The sequence below is a fragment of the Ciconia boyciana genome, chromosome 11, assembly GCF_034638445.1.
Source record: "Ciconia boyciana chromosome 11, ASM3463844v1, whole genome shotgun sequence".
Taxonomy (NCBI): domain Eukaryota; kingdom Metazoa; phylum Chordata; class Aves; order Ciconiiformes; family Ciconiidae; genus Ciconia; species Ciconia boyciana.
The window spans coordinates 6,403,966-6,425,873 of record NC_132944.1 but is presented as its reverse complement, the minus strand read 5'-3'; the positions used below and the strand labels follow the sequence as shown (position 1 = coordinate 6,425,873).

Genomic DNA, 21,908 nt, shown 5'->3' with positions numbered 1-21,908 from the left:
TAGGACAAATACGTTCACCTGTTGTGCAGCTGTACACCACTCTGATACCTGCAGTTAGTCTGCAGAATGGAAAACATTTATCATTTGGAAAAGTCAACACAAGTGGCAAAACTGTATCTCCTAGAACAGCTCTTGCCTTCATGCTGCTTGGTTGTAGGCATTCTCTATAGTTTTGGGATTCAGATGCCCCACAGACCAAAACATCCTCCACTGAGTACTAAGAAACCTGAAAAATTCTGGCCATTCCCTTAACCGACCCCTCCCAAACTGCAGAAGGTTGTGCATGCATTTGTTTCCTCAAAATCCTGTTATAAAATTTAAACTAGCTTCTTTTTGTGATTCATTAGAGGATAAGAAGCAAAGTAACAGATTCAACATTTTAACAGACAGAAAATCATACCTGATCAAGGAAAATTCTTGCCAGTGGTGCACAGTCAGTGGATTTGAGGAATCGTACAACATCAGCCACGCTCCATTCCAGAGGGTTACTGTCCAGCTGCAGCTTTTCAGCAACTTCCATCTTTATGTCCTAGACAAGCCACCCAGCACAAAAAGAATTCCCAAAATGTTATATATGCAATGGACCAACACTCCCCTCTACTCCCCCACACTCAAACATTCAGCTGCCAAATAAAGCTCTAATGAGAGCTCAAACTGTAGAGGTTTCTTGGTTAGCAGAGATGTGCAGAATAGCACTGAGCTGAGAGTGGCTATAACGATGCTATAGCCAGTAAGCAGGGATATAAAACCAGGATTTGGTCAACACAACATCACTGCTCAGGTTGAACCAAGAGGAGCGCTAAAAGCTGGGAAATGGAAAGTTCACCGTTCTGTCTACAGCTTTCTGTTTAATCTTTATTACAGTCCTGTAATACAACTGTAATAAAAATAATGATTTTTAATTATTCTGTAGTGTATTCACAATGCCCTTTATGGGGTAACAGAGTATTTTATGAGAACACATGTATGATGCTTAATACTCCCGAGATATTTGTGCTTGCCCAACAGCGAGCAAGCTAGAACGCAAATCTACATTCGAAGTTACCTTTGGCGAAGGAGGTTTATTTTCATCATCAGAAAAGGAAAAGGTCCTGAGCTTCCTCTTCCGCTTGTCTCTGTCCTGAGCCAGGGAATGAGACAGTTCACTCTGTGTAGGAGAGGAGGACAGCGATTTCTTCTCTGATACCTCTGATTCCTCAAGCAATTCGTCTTGGTGCTCTGAGGTACTATCCTCAGTCAGAGATTCTTCATCTATCTCATCCTGGTCATCCTCCTCTTCTCCCCCACTGCCCTGAAGAGGTAGGGGGAAAAAAAAAACCACAAGTGATGAAATAAAAAAAATGGGAAGTTTGGGACAAAAGCTACATTTGCCACCCTTTTTTCAGCTGTAACCTGAGGTTACAAGAAACTAACAGTCTGGTGCTTCAAATGTAGCTAGTTGAAGATCACATACCGTATTTATTAAAGTTGTTGGCAGTCTCATACCTGGGGAGATCCAGCTGGAGTGTTATCCACTGAAGTAGAAGAACGTTTTTTCTTATGAACAAAAAAATGTTTTCGTCTCTTCCGTCTTTTATTTGGTTTCTTCATGGCTACTTCCAGATTACTGTGGCCACCCGGAGGCCTACCTATCCGCTTGTTTTTCCGCTTTCCATAATAGTGTGCTACCAGGACAGAAGAAAGGAGCACCATGTTGAAATGCACCTTCAATGTCACTAGTTAAGTTTGTCCATCATCAGGACTGGAAAATCAGTAGAAGGACATTTCCCAATAGAAATCCCAATTCTGCAAAACTTCAAAATTATTATGTCTATATTTTCCTCTTCAATTTGGTTTAAGGAAGAAGAGTTACTCATCAATTTTATTTGCCCTATGAAGATTTCCTTCCTCTATCTCTGAGAAGCCCCGAATGATCAGATTTTATACCAAAATCATCAGCCACAGACTCGTCCAATTTAATGGCGCTTTTTGTCATGTTTTGTAGTTTTTAAACATGGCCTCAATGCACTGTTTGGTCTCACAGTGTCAGATGGTTAAAGTTAGTTTAAAAAACCCTAAAAACCTAAAACCCCAAAAAGCTAAGAAAAGAGCTTGAAGGTGTTTATTTTGTTCCACAACAAATTGGTAAAAGCAATTACAATGCCACTTAAATTACAGTATTAGAGTCAGTTCTTGTCCCAAAAGTTGTCTTAAGATGATAAAGCTTTAAGCACACAACAAAAAGTTAAGCCATGCTTCTACCACTTAATATAGAATTAATTTTTTCTCCCCTACACACTGGCACATGGATATTTTGTAGGCCTGTGTATGTAGTGCTTGAGCTGCTCCTTGTGTAAACAAAGCAATGCATTTTGGATTCCTGCTGGAGCCAAAGCCAGAAGAAAACCAAAATATAACACCCCAAGCCCCACCTCGGTTTGAGATCAGCGGCCTACTCACTGTATTTAGTCTTTGTCAGGACAGAGCAGTTCTCTGAACACTTATCCAGAACCATCTGAGGGCCAAAGAGGTTTGGACAACATTCCAGCTTGATGCATGTTTTTCTACAGAAATCTGCCACCCGATCTGCCGTCCTCACAACTTCCACAGTTGCACGGTAGCTCTTCCCTTTGTACCTAGCATTGAAAATATCATCATAATTCAGGAATCCTCTAATTACCAGCATAAAAGTACTTCATTGAGAGGTGTACAAGAATATTGCTTTGAGATCAAACTCAGGGAAAGCCTGAGCAATGAGGAACTTTAAGAATGGACGAGCCCAGGAAACAGGTAGTCCTGCCTCTCATGACAGATCCTCAAGCAAAGAAACAAAGCCAGCACCAGAGAGATGCCTGCAGTACCAAACACAGCAACGCTGCCCTGACAGCGACTATAAAATACCATCTGAGAGGACCATCCCAGAGTTTAGATGTTTTGTTTTCTTTGTTCACAGATGGTTTGTTCTTTGTTTTTATGGCACTGCAGAAGTGTCCGCTGTGATGTAGACAGCTGGTCCCTAAACCCAAGACAGAGTGCACCAATTCAGCTAATAAAGGTAACAGCAGTCAGCTTCTAGTGAGCCAGTCTATGCACATACTATGGCAAACAAATGAACTGCTGTCACATTTCCAATCAGCTCTCATCTAATTGCTAAACAATTCATCAGGACAGTCACTTGCCATGACTCCACATATTGCTCCTGTTTGATTTAAATTAAGAAAAGATTTCTTTTTGTTCATCAGCCTTGCCATGACACTGACAGAGCCACACGGTGAAATATCTGCCAGAGTCATTCATCATTTCTGCTCTGTTCTCGCAGCACAGCTACTGGCACGTGCTGATATCTATTAGGGATGTCTCAGGCCTGCAAGTATCTAGTTAATGCACTGAAAGAAAGAGCTATATCATCATAGTCCAGATATGCCTGGTGTCACTACTGTGATAAAAGAAAGCACACAGCAACTTCAGTGAAACCAAACAATTTTTTTTTCTCTATTCTTCAGCTACATCTTCTATTTACATTAACCTTTCACTTGATCTTCCTATTGTCCAAATCCAGAGCAATCCCTCAATACATAGAAAGGTGTCTTTTTACATATGAAACTGATCCAACAAAAGAATTACTGACATGTTCAAAACTATGTGGGAAAGTGTGCTATGGCACATTGGGAAAATCTAATCTCTAGTACACACAGCGACCTAATTACAAGACCATCACTAGACTATAAAGGAGTATCTGGATTTATCAAATATATGTAAATATGATCACTGCTTTTTTCCTAGCCACAAAATAATCTTGCAAAGAAGCTTCAACCCAAATAGCTCAGCAGGAAAAGTATGGAGCGCTTTAGGGTAGGCTGTTGTAGAAAGACTTCCATGCCAGGCCATTTCAGAGCACTGCTATAACATAAATTCAGAGGAATCTTCTTCCACTGAGAAATTTGTGTGGAAGTGCCATGGAAATCTGAGAAGATTCCTAAGCAGATGTGCTTCTGCTTTAAAATACTGACAGTTATCTTCAGGTGAATTAAATTACCTTAAACCTCACCTGCAGTGTATATGCTATGTTGTACCAGTGCATATGCTGTGTTGTACTAGTACCACACCATTCTTCACCACTAGCTGCTTACATGCCCATAGCAGAGCACACCTGGCATAAAGGAGCACTGAAATCAGATGCACTTCACCAGACATTCATAAAGAAGTTTATAAAGATTTGGAAGTTTAATGGCTGTCAGCATCTTGATATGCTATAAGCAATTTTTCCTTGTCTGAAATGTGAGAAGTTAAAGCATAGACTGCAGAGAACGTTGCTATTGGGATCAACTAAACAGGGAACACGACAAGAATTTACTTGGCTTTTAGGGTCTCTCCATGCCCATGCCATGCAGCCTCTTCATCCAACTGCAGTTCTCGCAGGACACGACTAGGTTTGTAAGCTGCATTGATCAATAAAGTGAGAACCTACAGTGAGGGAGGGAAGAGGAGAAAACATGTTTAAGTTATTTGTACAATACATCTGTTTTAAAGTGCCAGGGTAGAATAGGAAATTACTTCTATTCATCCAAATTTTCTAGCATCAAAGCACTCATTCACAGCAGGATGACAGATACCTCCCGATACTGCCAAAATGAAAACTGAGAGCAGTCGACACTTTGGGCCTTGCCAAACCTTCATAATTTGTCTGCAGAGTCACGAGTGTATCTAGCAATTTCCAAGTCATTGCCCTTGAATTACACGTCACTAAATTAAAGCCCGGGGCTGAATACCACAAAACTTGCATAACCTTGGGTAAATCTGAGTGATTATCTTAGAGATTGTTTGACATGTGAAGATGTGCCAAAAAATGCTGCAGGATTTTGCTGCCTGCCAACCCACTACTTGCTACAAAATCATCCTGCAGAATCTTAAGCTCTCCTCTGTTTTGCTTTCATGAACCATGATAAGGCCTGTACTATAATACAATGAGAATTTCTCTGGTGCTGTAAAGTAACTCAAAGTTGTGAATAGCCTGAAGTTAGTGGGGGATAGTACAAAGTGTGCATTCAAACTGTATTTCTTATTTTCAGTATGTGCTTATTCCAAATTATTCCCAAATTGGGTGCATGAGAACCTTGACGTAACAAATTCACAGCTTTAGTCCTACTAATGCAGCAGTCCAGAGGTCTATAGTTCAAAAGAAGAGTATTAAATATAATGCAAGTACCAAACTCACTCTAGGATTCATACATTGAGCAAGAGTCATAATTGAAATGAATACAACTAAGCATATTGGTTGAACTTTTAGCAACACTCAGCATCGGTACCTCAGCAGGATTTGTGCATACTTTATGCTTTCAGGCAGTGAAGCAGGTTAAACCTTCAAGGTTAAATGAAGCTGCCACAGAATTTCACACTTGCTCTTTCGGAGTGCTTACATCAGAGTACTGAAACTTGCAGAAAGGATGGGGTACTTTTCTGTATGCAAAAATGGAACTTTTTCAATAATCAGCTTGACTCTTGTCCACTGGACTCTTGTTTTACAGCATGTCTGCCAGAAAGTCTTTCTTAAGGTCTCTCCCAGTTATGATATGTGGTAGGCAAGGTAAAAATTCCAGAGACATTGAGCCAATTCCTGCATTTAAAGTGATTGCTTCATGAGAACTCAAGTGTGCACATATCGTTATGCCTTGGGAAACTTGCAGCCTCTCAGGTCAGATAATAACCACCCAACATGACCTTTTTGAAGATTTCAGAAAAATAATTATTGCACTAAAGTATCTATAAATTTGCTGTGAAACATGTTCTGGAGAAGAGGCTCTCTGGCATTAAAGAATGGCCTCTTCCTCCCTCTTCCCTTCCCTCAGTTACGTTAGAAAGCAAAACCACAATTTCATCTGATCTTTGCAAATCATATCTGACTTATAAAACACAGAGAATTCTTTTAATTTTCCAATTTCCAAAAATAGTTTGCCATTTCTACTAAGAAAATCTGTATTTCCTGTTTTAACATCAACTGTGCAAACTGTAAAGGAATTTTGGGATTACCTGAAGCTAAATTCTGTTAATTAAAATTTAAGCATTTACTACAGCTATAAAAAGATACTAACTCCTTCAATTGTGGTAATTACATGTTACTCTGTTTTAACCTAAAATAAAGTTTAGCAGTAGAAGGCTGCCTGTAACTCAGATAAATAAGATGCTTTTACTCTTTCCAGCCATTCATAAAACAGTCCATGATTTACAATTGGTTTTATACAAAACCCACTCTTTACTCATTATCAATTCAATTTATTGATTATCCATCTCTAATTAGAGAGACACTCTAGCATTTATGATACACTGCTATATACAGGTTCACTATGTACAACCACCTCACCTCTTTCAGAACAAGAACACAGTTCCCAGGTCCCACAGACTGAGGAAGCTCTGCAATCCTGCCTTTGTTAAGGTAAGGCCCTGAGAAGCACCGGTGGTTGAAGTAGATCTTTGGGCAGCAGTACTTTCCATTAATTACCACTGAGAAACGAGAAAGCAAAGATTTCAATCACATGCTACAACCTCCCCAGCAAAGAATGATTTCTTGCAATACATAATATTTTGCCTGCTGTAAAAAACAAGGGGAAAAAAAGTCTTGAATGACATGAATTTCAGTGTCACATTTGCAATGACAGCACTAGTTATTTGATGTTGCCAAAATATTTTTCATACTTCACACACATGCTTGCAAATTGTCAAACTATAGGAAATAAAGTTGGTCATTTATCAGAAAAGCAGCATTTCTTCCTGCCTAGTCTGATGCTTCATGGTATTGCACCAGTGAGAACAGGCAAGAAGACGACAATCCCAACTTTTTGGTAGGAAAAGCACTTCCTACACAGCAATTATGGATAAATTTTCCAGTCAAGTAACTATCTCTCCCTCAAACTTCTGCCACCAGAGAAGCTGGCAAAGTTATTCTCCCCTGTTTATCCTAAACTGCAATATCACATTGCTTTGCATTTTTAGACTCTTTTCCCTCATTCAGCAAACAAAAGATGCAGCAACTGATGAAGCGACCTTTGATGAAGTGACATCAAGTTTTCTAAACCTATTAAACAGTTCAACGCTGCTCAAAATTAAAGTTATGTAAAATATGTATTGCAAGATACTTATGTATAAATACAAAATTGTTTTACCCTAGCAGTGTAGTAGTTTTTCTTGATTGAGCAACACTATCACTTAAAGATCTTAAATTCAGTAGTTGGTAACTGGCAGATAAATAAATGAAGTCCAATTTACCTTATGATTCTATTAAAAGCTAATTAAAATGCTAAGTAAGCACGAATCATTTCTATAAAGCTTGCATTTGGTGCAGCTTCAGATGTGCATTTCACTGTACAGGAAACAGCAGAAGAGGCATTTTGTTGCCAAACAGATAGATCCATATGACTGTTTCACCAGCAGATGTACTTATTCATCATATTCATTCTTGCAACAGTTTAGAAAATTATTAGATTTCGCCATCTGGCACACAAAGCAGTTTACTGTTTGAATTGCTTTTGTTTATCATGATGATGAAGTTATCATAAAAAACAGACAAACCTGCTTCCCAAAGCTAGAATCTAACAACTCACGAGCACAGATGCAGCGTGCCTGTTATGTTTCTCCCAACATTATTAAACATAACAGGTGACAATAAAAAAATCATTTGCATAGGTCACAGTACACATTTGGCTCCACATATCCTCTGCTCGGGGGGGATGTTCTGGTGTAAAAATCTAATTTCCAGGTTTAATGCACATGTCAATTGCAGGGCACAAGTAACTGTAGGTTTTTGTTTGTTTCATTCTTTTTTTAAAGTTCAACAAATCATCAAGGGATGAAAATCTTCAAACCCTTTCCTCCTCTCCCCTCTCCGAACAGAAGAGTGTTGAGCAGCTGAATGATGAGGCAGCTGAACTGTTACAGGATTTTGTCTTTGTTAGCCCGCCCTCTCTGATCAATACCTGAGTCAGAAGAGTTCAGTTCCTGGTTCTTTAGTCCATCATGAACTGTCCTTGAAGACAAAATTCTGAAATGAAAAGAAGAAGATTGGGAAAAGGGACAGATGGTAAGGATAGTCACCTCTCAGTTACTAAAACCAACCATTTAATTTTTTTTTCTCCAGGTCCAGCCTTATTAATCTGCTTTTTATACCTCCCCTGTTTCACAATAACAACATGCAAGAACTATCAAATTCAATTTGGAAAGGACTACTGTACTGCTACAGCTAGCAGCAATCCGTCCTTGCTTGAGGTGTATGGGCTACCATGCTGATAAACACACTACACAAAGCTACTGACAACAGTCTACATTTTCTGCCTCCCTTTAACTTCATTTCACATTTCATGGCACAAGGCAAGCGTACAGTCTTACCTTATGCATTTTGAAAAAGATGGATTTTAAACAAAATACAACCAAAATGACTCAAGTACTCTGGTAAGAATTTCAATTACAAAACGTGGAAGAACAGTCTGCTCAGTATTTTAGGAGCAATGAAAACATTGGCAGGACTACTGACAGATCTGGTGTTTGTAAAGCTGTAAGAGTCAATAAAACCAACTGTCAGGCATTCTACTGAGCATTTTTGAGCAGGCTCATATGAAGGATTTTCATATGCATGACACAGAGTTTATAGACAAATTGTAGATATTAGCAGAACTCTCCTTTTTGGTTAGTCTGGGCCAAATTTAATCTGGGAAGGAACTATTAGAAGTTAATCTACTAAATGACAGTGCTCACACTAAAGCCAAATTTTCCGATCAGCTGTGCAAAATCACAGCTACATGTTAAGGCAGCCACATCTTCTAAGCATGTTTACATTACAGAAACTGTATTATTGAAGAAGGGAATACAACCAAAAGGGAATCCAGTAATTTTCCCTATTAATCACCATTAAAAAAAAGGCTCAAGCACAAACTTACGAACACCGTCTTAAGGTCAGGCTAGTTTTTCCTAAATGCACTCCAGTACTCACAGATAATGCAATCTTTTAAAAATGAAAAATGAAATTTAACAATTTCAACCCCAGAACTTCAATGACTTGACTTCTTCAATAATTCAGCTGAGTTGCACTAGCATTGTTAAAAAACAAATTCCATGCTTTCTATCTCCTACTATAGCAGTGCAAGAGGTCTTTTTCAACATCAGCAGAACTACCACCATTAAGATAAATGGATTGTGGAATCTCTCAACCCTCAGTGTAGCACTTCTGTAAAGCTAAATCTCCCCTAAGACAACATGATTTACCAATTAGAAAAAGAAAAAAACCCCAAACCCCAACAAAAAATAAAAGCAAAAAACCTGTCACTTACTGTTTCTCTGGTTGAACTACTGCAATTTTTTTCTGCTTGTTTACTGAAAGGAAGAAGAAGAAAACATAAACAGCAAAGTATGGGAGGCAAACGAATGAAAATTCTAGTACAATATATATAATAGACTCATTTCCTCTAAGTTATATGCCAAAAAGAATCCATGTTCAAAGTCACCGCAAGGTTAGATAGCTGACCCATCTGCACTAGAGACATGCTGGCCCATGTAATTTGAAGTAACCCAAAAGGTTTACTTCAACTTTCACTAAAAATTCATTAAATCAGGCATGCATATCCCCAGTCTTCTAGGAAATCTCACCTTTTGTGCATCTTTCTTTGCATCATAGCCCCTAAACTACCTGTAATACCAGCCAAAAAGGAACTATCTGCTTTCTTTTTCAGCATCCAAAGGTGCTGAAACCTAACCAAAGATTAGGTTCATAGGCCTAACTCACCACTTTACTGGCACAGGGAACTTCAACACCATTTAATGTTGAAACGGAATGAAATCAGCTGGTCAGAAACATATATGACTTAAGCTGATTACTATGGAGGAAAACACTGTTGCAACTAAGAAAGTCAACTAGGTGATGGGTCCACTTGCTAATTCTGGCTTTCACAATCAAGTATTATTATTAAACAAGGTAATGCAATATGTGCCTCTTCAGCAATTTCAGGCTTTGTCCCCAAACTCCTGGATTTTTTCTTTCTAAAGCATCTTTTCTCTAATTAGGTCCCCCCCACCCCCTACTTCTGTCCTTGGCAGTGCAGACATGTCTCAGATTAGTTTCTCTTGCTTTGACTTGCAATAAATGACAGCTCATTCCAATCTTACAATTTTAATATCTTACTTAATAAACATTCAGGAAGTTATTCAGTTTCTCCAACTCCCATTAAACTTTAATAAACAGAGCTCACTAATCAGTTGAGAGAAGACACTAGTGTAGTTAAAACAGGTAGGATTTACTTTTCCACATTTTGTCATTAAGGGATCATAACCCTCTGGCCCATTTAGAAAGCTGGTCCCCTTTATTTCAACTGTAAAACGTATACACACTCAACACTGTTTTGTTATGGCATTAATTTTACTTGCACAAGTGCAAGTGTAAAATCAGTATCAGGGTCAGACACATGGCAAGAACAGCTCAGACAAAAGTATATGCATAGCATGGGTGTGTGTGCATACACACACATACGGATTTCTTTATTGTGACTAATGGATGGTTTCCACGTGCTCGTACAGCATGCAAGGGTCTCAAGCCAACACTGCCTGTTTTGGAGTTGTTGTATGGATTCCAACTGGACCTAACAGCCAGGGGAACAGTTGCACAAGGCATGGATTCTCTGTACATGTGAGTGTTTCCGAATTCAGTGATGCCTGCAATAATTCTGCAGTAGCCTGCCTTTGAAGGTCTCGCCATCTCTATCAACCCAGCTGACCGCTGCAAATAGAACAGAACTGATACCTATTGCTTTGCGAGGAGGTCTGAGCTGATATCCATTCGTCTCGCACCAGCCCACTGGAAATATATTCATTGATTCCACGCTCACTATACAGTCAGGGACGGGCTTCTTGGAGCCTGTTTAGTTTAGAGAAGCAAAAATTGAAACAACTCATAAAAATGAAAAACCTCATTTGGTTAATGCTTGCTATATGTTTGCCAGTGAAGCTGATTTTACTTATGGCATATCTGGAATACAATATCAATTGTTTATTCATCCCCTTTTATTGACCAGATTCTTTCCTGACCTCATTTGCTTCCTCCTAAAGGCTGGAGATGGGAATTTGCCATCCACAGTTTAGCAGAGATGCACAGTGCATAGTTAAGTGCACGCTGGTGTACTTCCAATCAAGAAATGGGATTATAATGGAGAATGGCTGACATAGGCCTATTCTACCTTAATGAAGAACCTCTCTAAAAGTTTTCTTCCTAGGTCTGGCCAAAGCTCGCTCAGAATGCAAGTCACCCATTTGTAAAAATGTTACAAGGCCCTTGCTTTCTAAAAGGCACTGATCAGCACTTCGCACAGTGCACTAGCCTAGCACCAACACACTGCAATGCACAAATGCCATTTTTGTCTGGCTTAAATAAGCCTTGCCATCCAAGGCTAACTGGGAAACAGACAATGCAAATGGGTTTTTGCTGTGTTTTCCTTGAGGAAATGGTGATTTCCTGCCCATATTCAGCAGGCAGTGAGTTTGCTCCAGATACTCTTCAGGTTTGATGGTGGTACTACAGAAGAACCAATACAAGTGCTACTCTCTTCTCCCACATCAGGCTTACCCTCCAGCTGAAGCCACAGGTAGGAATCTTTCAACTTGGTGACTGTAGCAATGCAAACTTCTTCAGGATCAACTGGGTTCACAGCCTCAAGTTTCATATTCTCTTTAAATCCATGGTCAGAAGTTAACTAGGAAAAAGACAGAATACTTCAGTAAAATACCATCTGTATATCTAGTATATGATATGAATAGCCATGAACAGGAGCAACACAAAAAAGCCTCAGTGTTAGAGTAACATAGAAAGATACTCATGCAGTCAGAGGAAATTTCAGATAATTAGCACATTAAATACAAGATAGATATATTATGAACTACAAAGAATTTAAGTTAAAAAAGGCTCTATAGACAGACCTAAAAAGAACCTGTTTGTACTCAAAAATAAGGATGCTGAGACTCTCTGAAAGGACTGAGTGCATTCGGAGCAACCAGGAATTCTCTGCTGCTTGCTACGTAAGTGATAAGTCTGACAAACAGTCTGACCAGGCTCTCTATTCTATTCTGTTAGCTTGGAAATCCATTTTACGTATGCAAATAACATTCCTGCCTCATCCAAGTGAGTTCTGGCAGACAGCAAAGGAAGTTTTCTTTTCATTTTACATTTTTTGGATAAGTAGGATTTCACTTTGTTCACCAATTTAGTCCCCATTTATCAAAAAATTCCTAAAATGTAAGAATGGGTATTTATCCGGCTCTGAAGCACCTGAATTAAAGATAAGAAGTAACAGCCAGACAGAGGACTCTTCCTCCCAGAGCCACTCTGCAACATAATTACAGGATCAATACATTATGAATTCTGGAACTAGCCTACAGTGATCAACTCTTCTCAGAAAAGGGATAATAAATTCAATGACCAGTTCTAGGATGCCACAGCTTACAAGACAGAACAAGGGCAACAAGAATTCATAGCCAGCAACACCCTCTTCAAAAAATGGTAATTATTCATTTTAATTTCTTCCCCTAAGCACTGCAATAGCCCAAGTATTGTAAATGGAATTGGAAGGCAGTGTTAATAGTACCCTTTTCTGCTTGACAAGGTATTCTGCTTTGGGAGACAGCAATACTGTCACTGAACCAACAAAAGCCCAAAATCTAGCAAGTACTTCAGGCACTGATTAATGTAAAATTATTATCCGGTACTAATTTAAGATGACTTGGTATTGATTAATACAATGGAATGAATTTTTCAAGCTGAAAGGAAGGAAGACTGAAAGAGTACACTAAGTAAATGAAAACAAGGTCTATTAAAAGGCCCTGTTTCCACAATTACAGGAGTGCCAAGGATTGATACTATTTTATGACTATTCCATGAACTCCGACACATCTCATTTTTACAAAACGCTAATTTCTTTTCAATCTGCTTTATCACAACTGAAGCATTTGGTCCACCACGTACTTATCTAGGAAGTGGGCATGCACCTACTACTGTTCACATCCATTTGCACTTTCTTAACTCTTTCATTTCCTCAGTTATCACAGGTACTTTAAGTAAAAAACATGCAAAAGGTTCTTCTCCCTGGAATCAAGAGTCATTCACGTAACAGAAGAGAGATTTTTCTGCAAGAGAACCTTACCGAAGGGAAGCAGCTCTGGGGAGCTGCCTCAGCACCACATTGTTTGAGGTAGTCTGCCCAATCGAAGTCCTGCCCAGGATAACCTAGGTGAAGAAAAAGCAAAGGAATTAGTTTAACAGCATGAGAACAAATGACTAATTTCAAGCTGACATGAAGTATAGGTTACTGAAATCTGTTTGGGTTACTCAAGTTTGTCAGCTGACTAGGGCTTCACTGAGCCATCTGAGGTCAGCCCATAGCATGGTTCTCACATATTTGAGATACCCTCTTTATTTTCATTGCAGAGTGGCTTTTGGGCACTGGTCTACCTTGACTCCCGTTTTTGACTTGAAATGGTGTCAAACTAAAAGTGACTTCACAGAGAGCAACCTGAAGCACGAATCGAGCACATCTGCTAAGCAGATAAGGGCAACAATTGAAACATGGGGAAGCGTTTGCATCCTTTACACAGGGTACAGATGAAATTCTGGCAAAGTTTCTGCAAGATTACTTCATTAATGTCATGTCAACTCTGAAACTTTTTAAAAATTTTTTTAGAATAGAGCACCTAAAACGTGCCCAATACCAACATATTACCCTCTCAAACACATGTTAAATACCAAGCCATTAAACAGAGCAGTTAGTCGTCTTAAGTTCGTCAAGTTTGCTAATAGCTGTAAATCTGCATACATGTTTGAAGGGAAGAGTCTTAATAGAGTCCATCAGGAGACAGAGCATCTCTCCAAGAGCAAGACAAATTAAACTCTACTTAGAGGAAATACTTCGCTTCCCTGTGATCTAATAAAAAGCAAACAACTGGAAGGAACTGTGTGCAGAAGTGTGCTGCCGTGATAGTTCGAGGCTGGCAGTATATTAGCAAGGAGACAACTGTAGCAGTTATTCCAGCAGTACCTTGGAAGCACTCCCCTACAAGAGACACCTGTGACAAGGGTTTAAGATATCAAACAAAATTTTAAAACTAGTCTAAGAATATAGGATTAACATGAAAATCTAAAAACATTAAGTTCAACTACTCCTCAGAGAGGGCCTAACCACAGAAGGACCTATTTATTTTTCTCAGTTTTATCAGTGCCAGTAGGACTCTTGAGACAATTCAGAATGCCCACCATTTCCAGGGGGCCTATGAGAAGAGAAGCTTAAAATCTTCGTCAGCTCCAGTCACGTGCCTAGAAAGTGAGATTTCATCTTTCACATGCAAAATTCTAGGTAAAGGTGGGTCAAGCAAAGCCACTTTTTGTACCTTACCCAAGGAAAGGCAAGAGACAAACATCCTATGCTCTTTGCTCCTCTGATGTCACGCGCAGCTAAAACAAAGCATTCTGAATTCTGTGACAGTGAATAAGAGTACCGAGTCCCTGGTTTTACAATACCATTGACATTTCCATTTTGAGAAAATGCATAAATATTTCAGTAGCTGAGGATCACTCCCCAATTCCCTTATGTCCCGAAGCAATGTTTCAGCAATCTGCTACCTTGCCTGATAGGTCCTTGGAAAAAAAATACTTCATTAACTTTTAAGTGATAAGATATTCTAAAAATATTATAAGACATTGGATAACAATGTCTCATTTTGATCAGAAGGAAAAATCCAATGCGAAGACTATAGGCTTCTGATATCATGTTAATTAATGCTGAAATCAACATTGCCTTCAGCCCTGGAACACATACTCCATTCGTTCCAAGTGTTCAGGTTTTTATGCATGACCAACATCCCCAGCCACTGTCATCTTCTCAAATCCAGGCACGTACACAGAAAACTTCAGTTTCACTAACTCAAAGCTCCTGTTTCTCAGAATTTGATCTTTCTTGTTCTTTGCTTGTGCTACTACATGTAATACTTCTGCAGAAGTGTTGTCCTAAACATAGCACTCTGGGGACTGCCAATCTACTTCCTTCAAAGAGGAGTGAGCATGACAAGCTTGCACAAACATACCTGGTGGGGGACTGAGATGCAAGCCATTCTTCAGACTCCACTGCACAGGGAAAATACCAGCACTGTTGACATGACAAATGTAAGACTGGCTGGTTGTACGCTCTGGTCTCAAGTCATCAATTTCTATCATGAAATATTTTTCATTGTATACCTGTAGTTAGCCAAAAGAGAACCGTGTGGTCTTGTAAGTAGCAGATTCTGATCTACTGCTCCCTCTCCCCCATTTTGATAACTTTATTAAACAGCAACACTGCACAATGGAAACCCTTTACCTTGCAATACTGTGAGGGGAAAAAAAAATAAAAATTAAAAAAGACTCTATGGGATTCATAAACCAGCAGACTCCTCTGCATTATCTGGAAACTTAATAAAAGTTTCCAGATAAGTAATAATAAATAAGTAATAATAAAAGACAATGTACAAGCACTTGAAAAATAAGGTGATCAAGTGCTATATGAAATTTTCTTATGAAAAATGCAGAGAAATTAGAGTTTGCGGTCTTATTACTGTTCTGTAATAACAAAATTGCTTATTTCAACAAGGCTGAACTGTGTCCTAGGATGGACTGTCACAAGTAAAACCACTACGCTCCTGAAGTAACTAGGAACAGGACAAGAAAATATAGAGAAAATAAATGATTTTGCTTTGTTTGGAACTAGTTGTACCTTTTTAGTAATAAGCGAGCATCTTATTTGAAGAAACTCTATACTGGAGTTTAGTTTAAAAAAAGAGAGATCACCAAAGTGTAAGATATCATATTGACAGACTATCTGTCCTAAAGAAAAAGCAACAGTTTATAGAAAATATAGAAAAAAAGATATTAAAATATGTCCTAGATTTATGTTGTATGGCAACATTTTGGTTTACTATATCAAAGCAGGTCTCTTTAGAACCTTTCACCTGTTTACTAAAATAGGAAGACAGAAGTTGCTCAAAACCTGATTATGTTCAGGAGTTTTCATTTTAACTTTTAAACCCATGTATGGGCCCTTGTTTGAAAACCAGGCTACTTAAACATCAGCGCTTGTACATAGTAATGCTGTTAACTTTTGCAAAAACAAAACCCCCAAATCTATCTTCAAGTGGATACTCAGATTATGAGGGATTATATCTAATTTTAAAAATCTGGGTTTGACAATTTCAGCCATTTGACCTTTTGAGCTTGTATCTTTATGGAACTTTTCCCCTACTTTCAAATCCAATGTCTTCACCATCAGCAGTTAAGTTCTTTTTTTTCCTGGCAACCTGTCCCCTAAGGGAGGCATATAAAATACTGAATTTGAAAACTAAGTCAAGATTTTAAGATAATCAATTAATGAGAATTTCCTGAGCATTTAAGAAGAGAAGTAGCAATGGAATTGAATCTTAACAGGACAAATTAAAGAACCCTAGTACCTTGAGAACTGTAGCAGGAGAGATTACAAAAGGAGCCATTGGGTCCACAGCTTCTAACTTCATGCCTTCAGAGAACGAATGCACTCCAATCACAGGTTTATCCTGAAAAATGAAGTATCAGAGTGATTACCTGCCTTTCTCCATCAAAAATATGTACCTTATGTAATTCAACTGAAGAGGATAATTTGAGTTTTTATTAGTTCATTCTAAGAAACAAACATGTCGGAGTACCAGCAACCTCTCTATAATGCAAAGGCCAACTATGCCTTCTGAGACTCACAGTTTTCTATGAGTTTTAGGAAATTGAGTCCCAAAGATTTCCTCCTCTGATATTCTCCACGCAAAAGCAAGATTTCATAATACAGCGTGGTCTGGAAAGTCAAGACAAAATTTTTTTCCCCCTAACCTTTAGCACTCATCATGAGCTAATCTAAAAGAGAACTATAAAAGTCTACATTTTCAGCCTAACAAAAACCTGCAAAACAGGGTTCCTGCTCCAGAATTATGTATATCCTGCTCTGTATATGACCCAATACATTCAAGAGCAACAGCATCTCCTGTTCTGTTCTGCTTACACGTCCAAATGAAGCTGAGAAAAATGAACTAAGAACTTGAAGGACTAAATTTACATTCCTCCTTCTCAAAACGTGTCAAGTTGTTGGGGGTTTTGGGTTTTTTTTTGTTGTTTTTTTTTTTTTTTAAATTTTTATTTTAATTCATGTGTATTTAAATTCAGACTCACTAGTAACATTTACTGACACTCAGGTTATAAGAGGACACCTTATACAGCATGTGTGACTGTATCAGGTTACGGATTAGGTGTTACACATTAAACTTTTCAATGTACTCACACAATTAGAGAGACTCCAGTAACCCTGCACTCCTCTAGAAGGACAGTAATCTACACAAGACCAGCTGGTGAACAACTGGAGATGCCATTATAAGGGATCAGAACCAGGGATTTTTCCCAGTGTGACAACTACTTGCTCACATATCTGTGATGGATGCATTGTCTAACTTAACAAGAATTGTATTATAGTATGATTTTTTAAAATGGAGAGAGAAAGGAAAAAAATTTAAAAACCAAACCAGAACAGCCTAAGAAGTTTCAGTAACAGTGACTGACTTCCCTGAATAATTTATTAGGAATACAGCATTTTCATGATATCATCCACAGAATTAAATTACACATATTGCGTCTTTACCTTAAAGAGATCTGTAGGAACTGACGACTCCTCTTCCTCCTCTTTCACCTTCTTCAGGATCTCTTGCCAATCTGCTTCGCCCTTCAAGGACCTAATGGCTTGAGTAAAAAGAAAGGAAAACAGTGAATGAAGTAATCTTCTTTCTTCTTCTTTTCCCTCAAAAAACACAGTTTGATTTGTGCTCCTCCAAGTGCTAAGTTCACAATCTGTTCAGAATCTGTGCAAATACCTTCCTTAAACTTACTGTTTTCTTAGCCATTTGGATGTGTTACAAAAAGGGACTGAAGTCAAGCAGCAGTATCACCCATATGCTGCCCAGTCTAGTTTTTCTGAGGAAATGCAGGTCACATCAACACCGAGGAAAACTTCTGGAGAAACGTATGACCAGAAAACAAATCCTACCTGGATAACACTAGTCTGTTTTATGCTAAGCAAGCAAAAACCTCAATAAATGTTCCACAATTCTGTCCCAGTTGCCTAAGTTACTCTTTTAGCATCTGTAATCGAAGACCACACACCTCTCTGATAGAAGAGGAACTACTTGTACCAGTGCCATCATGCACAAAGGATCCCTGACGTCAAGCCTGTGAGAGTATCAAAGGCTCTTACGTAGACATAAAAAGGAAATTAGTCTAGTAGCTAACTAATATTTTTTAAAGCCATTATTCACCTAAATAGTGCTGTGGAATCCACCCATCTCCTTTCTCTCAGTGATCTGGCGTCTCCCTGTTCACAATCCTGATTTCAGCAGAGATTGCTCAAGCGCTAGCAAAGGTAGTATGCTCAGTCATTTCAGTGGAAATTGTTTTGTTTTCCTCAGCATGATTTCTTCTTGCCATAAGGGGAAAACATTTTAAAAACCCCACAAGAAAAACAACTGTTCTAAACAACCCAAATTTCCCCAACTAATAGCACAGAGTGTGCCAGAACCTTAGATGTACACTTGCCTTTGCAGAAAGGCTTTAGGGTGAATGCTCGACATTTTCCAGCTTTACCTCAAGGTTTCCCCTCATCAGGAAACGTGTTACATCACTGCTCAGCTCATAAGCAATCCATTTGTGTCTCAGTCATTTTATGCCCCATTTCATTGATGACCCACCCTGACATGCACATGCCTGGTAAACATGGTAATCTGTCCCACCCTCTGCCTCCGCTTCCACACACTCATTCCCTGGGCACCCATTTTTAAGGACATCTTCATATCCACATAATACCTCTTTAGACAAGGCCTTAATTAGCCCAGTGGGCTTGGAGTCCCAACTGCAAAAGCTTCTGTTGAGCAGTACTTCAAAAACAGATGACTTTCCTCTCGCCCAGGCTACAAACCTACCAAAAATAGCCACGAAGGCAATCCCTTCCTCAGCTCTTCCCCTTCCACAAACAGGGGGAAAGTTTTGACAGCCAAAACCATTTAGCAACTTTTGAATGAGTAGGTGAAAAGTCTTGTAAGGACTATTTACCAGTGTTTTCACTTGCATTTCATTAGGTACAATATTTGTCAGATCACACACTGACTATATGCACCCACAAGGCATATTTAGAGCACCAAAGCAGCAGCAGTATTCTCTAGCCTCTGATCACCATATAGAAGATACACGTTTTGAAGTACCTAAAGGTGGTTGCAGGCTATATCCATGTTGAGCTGCCCACCCCACTTGATGAAGGAAAGGGTCCAAGTAGAATATCCACTGGTCAAATTTGTCAGAATCCTCCAGCCCTTCGTATCTCAATTTAAGTCTCCCACCAACATTTTCTACCACGTTGACTACCCAGGCTTCCAGGGAATCCCGGATGTTTTGCAGTTCTAGTCGGGAGCCTGGTGCAATGAGATCTAATGGATTTTTCCCTCTGTGAAGCTACAAAAAAGAACACAAATTATTCTGTACAACAGACCAAAACAAATCCCATACTTCCACTTCTTTATACACATTCTTTTTGCATAAATAAAGTATGAATACAGAAGTAAAGAAATACAGGTCCCTTACTAAACACAGGACAACAGAAATTACAAAGTTTAGAATTGCTGGTGCTTGCATCAGAGCTTCTGTACTGCCTGTAGGTACAGTCACATTTCACTTAAGTACTCATCATCATTTTCAGAAGCATTATCACTTATATACTCAAGGTTTGAAGGAAACATGAATAATCTCTTCCTAAAACTGAGTCATCTAGCATACAAAGATGACTAGACAGAAAAGATACAAAGATAAAAATGTTAATTGTAAAGAAGATGTCAATGGCATTTTTCAAAAAAATTATGTTCTGTACTTTACAACCAGACACTAATATGAGGTGCAAATATTGTTTTAAGTGCAGAGGAGGGGATAAAAATTTGGTTCTTCATTAGCAAAGATGCAAGATTTAAGTGAAACAATAACCTGCCCATTAGCAAAAAAAAAAAATAAAAAAAAAAATTAGTGAAAGGAGTCAACTGAGAAAGGGGATAACATGAAAGCTAGACAAATAAAGGATTATCCTTAGAGCTGTATGAAGGAGGAGCAGAACAGGAGGAACACTGAAACCTAAGGGAGTTTAAAAAAGGTCTTTCTTTTGATAGCATTAATGAACAGCCCAAACCTGCAGTGACAGATATGTTTCAGGGCAACACTATCAAAATTAACTACCGTATATAGGAAACACTAGAGAGTGGAACTTTAAGGTCAGCACCACACTACAATGCTCCCTAAACTTAAAAAAGGAATTGAACTGACTATCTGAACAGTGGTTCCCTTAATGACAAAGGGGAAAACCAAGACAAAACCCAAGATGCAGCACACTGCAGCACTTACCCCCTCCAGCAGGTTAGCAGGAGCACTGCATGCTCCTTTCAGCACCCGCTGAAGGAATTCCTCCTGGTCAGGTATCTTGTCCTTGATACCTAAGTGAAAAGTGAAGAAGAAAGACTGTGACTCTTCCTGCCAATTAAAGATCATTCAGACAACAAGGCACTACCACACTCTTGCACTGCCTAATTCACAAGAATCTTCCACGCACTCACCATTAACACCTTAAAAGAAGAAACAAAACAACAACAAAATCTTTAAAGGAAATGACAAAGCAGTAGAATTTGGTGGGTGAGGATTAAGATAACCACAAGCCTCTAAAAATAAGTCCAATTCGGAAATTAAGCTAATTCCTCTCTGGTGAAAGAGCAACCTCCTACTGTAAGTCACAGGATTTCAGAAGAACATGGCAGACAACCTCAACTTGTCATCACAGCAACACCACCTGCACATAACAGCAATTATGAAGACTACCTGCCAGGCTTACAAAGGACAAAAGCATACTTTTGTATGTACTCCCTACTTCTCCATATGGAGCCAATACCTTCAGGCACTTTGAGAATCTTCTTGTTCTGCTCACACCAGCCAATGGGGTGTAAATCAGCTGTCATGATATCACACCAAAAGTCAGCTTTGCGGTCTTCCCCGTAACCATCGTAGCGCAACAGGAGCAGCTGCCCACAGGTAGTAATGATGGTGGCTACCCAGTAGGTGTTTTGGTCAGACTTGACAGCAACTTCCAGCTTCATACCAGGGGCAAAACCATTCTGCAAACTTGTATCCACCTGAAAAGGAAGAAGATCATCACATTTGAGCACCTCCCAGAAACTTCACGGAACAACAGGGGGAACCATTTAGACATGTTCATTAGTGAAAAACCTCAAGCCAAATGCTACCCAGTCTCTTCAGAGAAACAACTACGTCACATTATGTGACCCAAATTGGAATGTACACAGAATCATCATTAATGAAATCTCCTTTGCATTTCAGAGTATCTTTTCAACCTTAAATCAATATCCTGCAATTCATCTTCCTGCCCTGGACAATACCACACCCATCACTGAAAAGCTTTCCAACTCACAGCTGGGCTGTCAAGCTAGGCAAAACTAAAGGTCAAACTCAGGAACACAACTTTGGCTTTTTCTGTTAAACTACGTCTTTCAACCTCTTTGGACAAAAAGCCTGTTTAAAGTACATACAAGTGCTTTAGATAACGATACCACAGAAGATGTCTCTTCTGCCATGCTCACTTAAGAAGGCATGAATCTGAACAAATTGCAGAATAAGGAATTTTAATGTCTCTATCCAAGAACCTAAGTAATTCTGTATGTAGCATTGTTACATAAATTGCATAGAACATAACCAGTATGTGTTCTCCAGTGAACTCATGCTTTGACAACAATAAAGCACCCAATACTGTGTGCTCTGTGGGTATGTGTGTGTTGTG

The 21,908-nt window shown here is 39.0% G+C and overlaps 1 protein-coding gene across 2 annotated transcripts in view; it reads right to left on the bottom strand.

The window, feature by feature from the left end:
- The window catches only part of SFMBT1 (Scm like with four mbt domains 1), an 81,706-nt gene that overhangs the window by 6,116 nt on the left and 53,682 nt on the right, over positions 1-21,908 (bottom strand). The window contains exons 4-20 of one of the 2 annotated variants that reach the window (XM_072876265.1): positions 21,006-21,246; positions 20,468-20,556; positions 19,288-19,534; positions 17,679-17,776; positions 16,474-16,575; positions 15,079-15,229; positions 13,146-13,228; positions 11,576-11,702; positions 10,757-10,870; positions 9,294-9,336; positions 7,947-8,011; positions 6,338-6,477; positions 4,334-4,443; positions 2,440-2,615; positions 1,486-1,664; positions 1,046-1,291; positions 401-529 (exon numbers count right to left, since the gene is read on the bottom strand). In XM_072876265.1, the coding sequence (XP_072732366.1) occupies positions 401-529; positions 1,046-1,291; positions 1,486-1,664; positions 2,440-2,615; positions 4,334-4,443; positions 6,338-6,477; positions 7,947-8,011; positions 9,294-9,336; positions 10,757-10,870; positions 11,576-11,702; positions 13,146-13,228; positions 15,079-15,229; positions 16,474-16,575; positions 17,679-17,776; positions 19,288-19,534; positions 20,468-20,556; positions 21,006-21,246 (2,340 nt within the window). The remainder of the gene's footprint in view (positions 1-400; positions 530-1,045; positions 1,292-1,485; positions 1,665-2,439; positions 2,616-4,333; positions 4,444-6,337; positions 6,478-7,946; positions 8,012-9,293; positions 9,337-10,756; positions 10,871-11,575; positions 11,703-13,145; positions 13,229-15,078; positions 15,230-16,473; positions 16,576-17,678; positions 17,777-19,287; positions 19,535-20,467; positions 20,557-21,005; positions 21,247-21,908) is intronic. The other variant, XM_072876266.1, reaches the window with a different exon arrangement.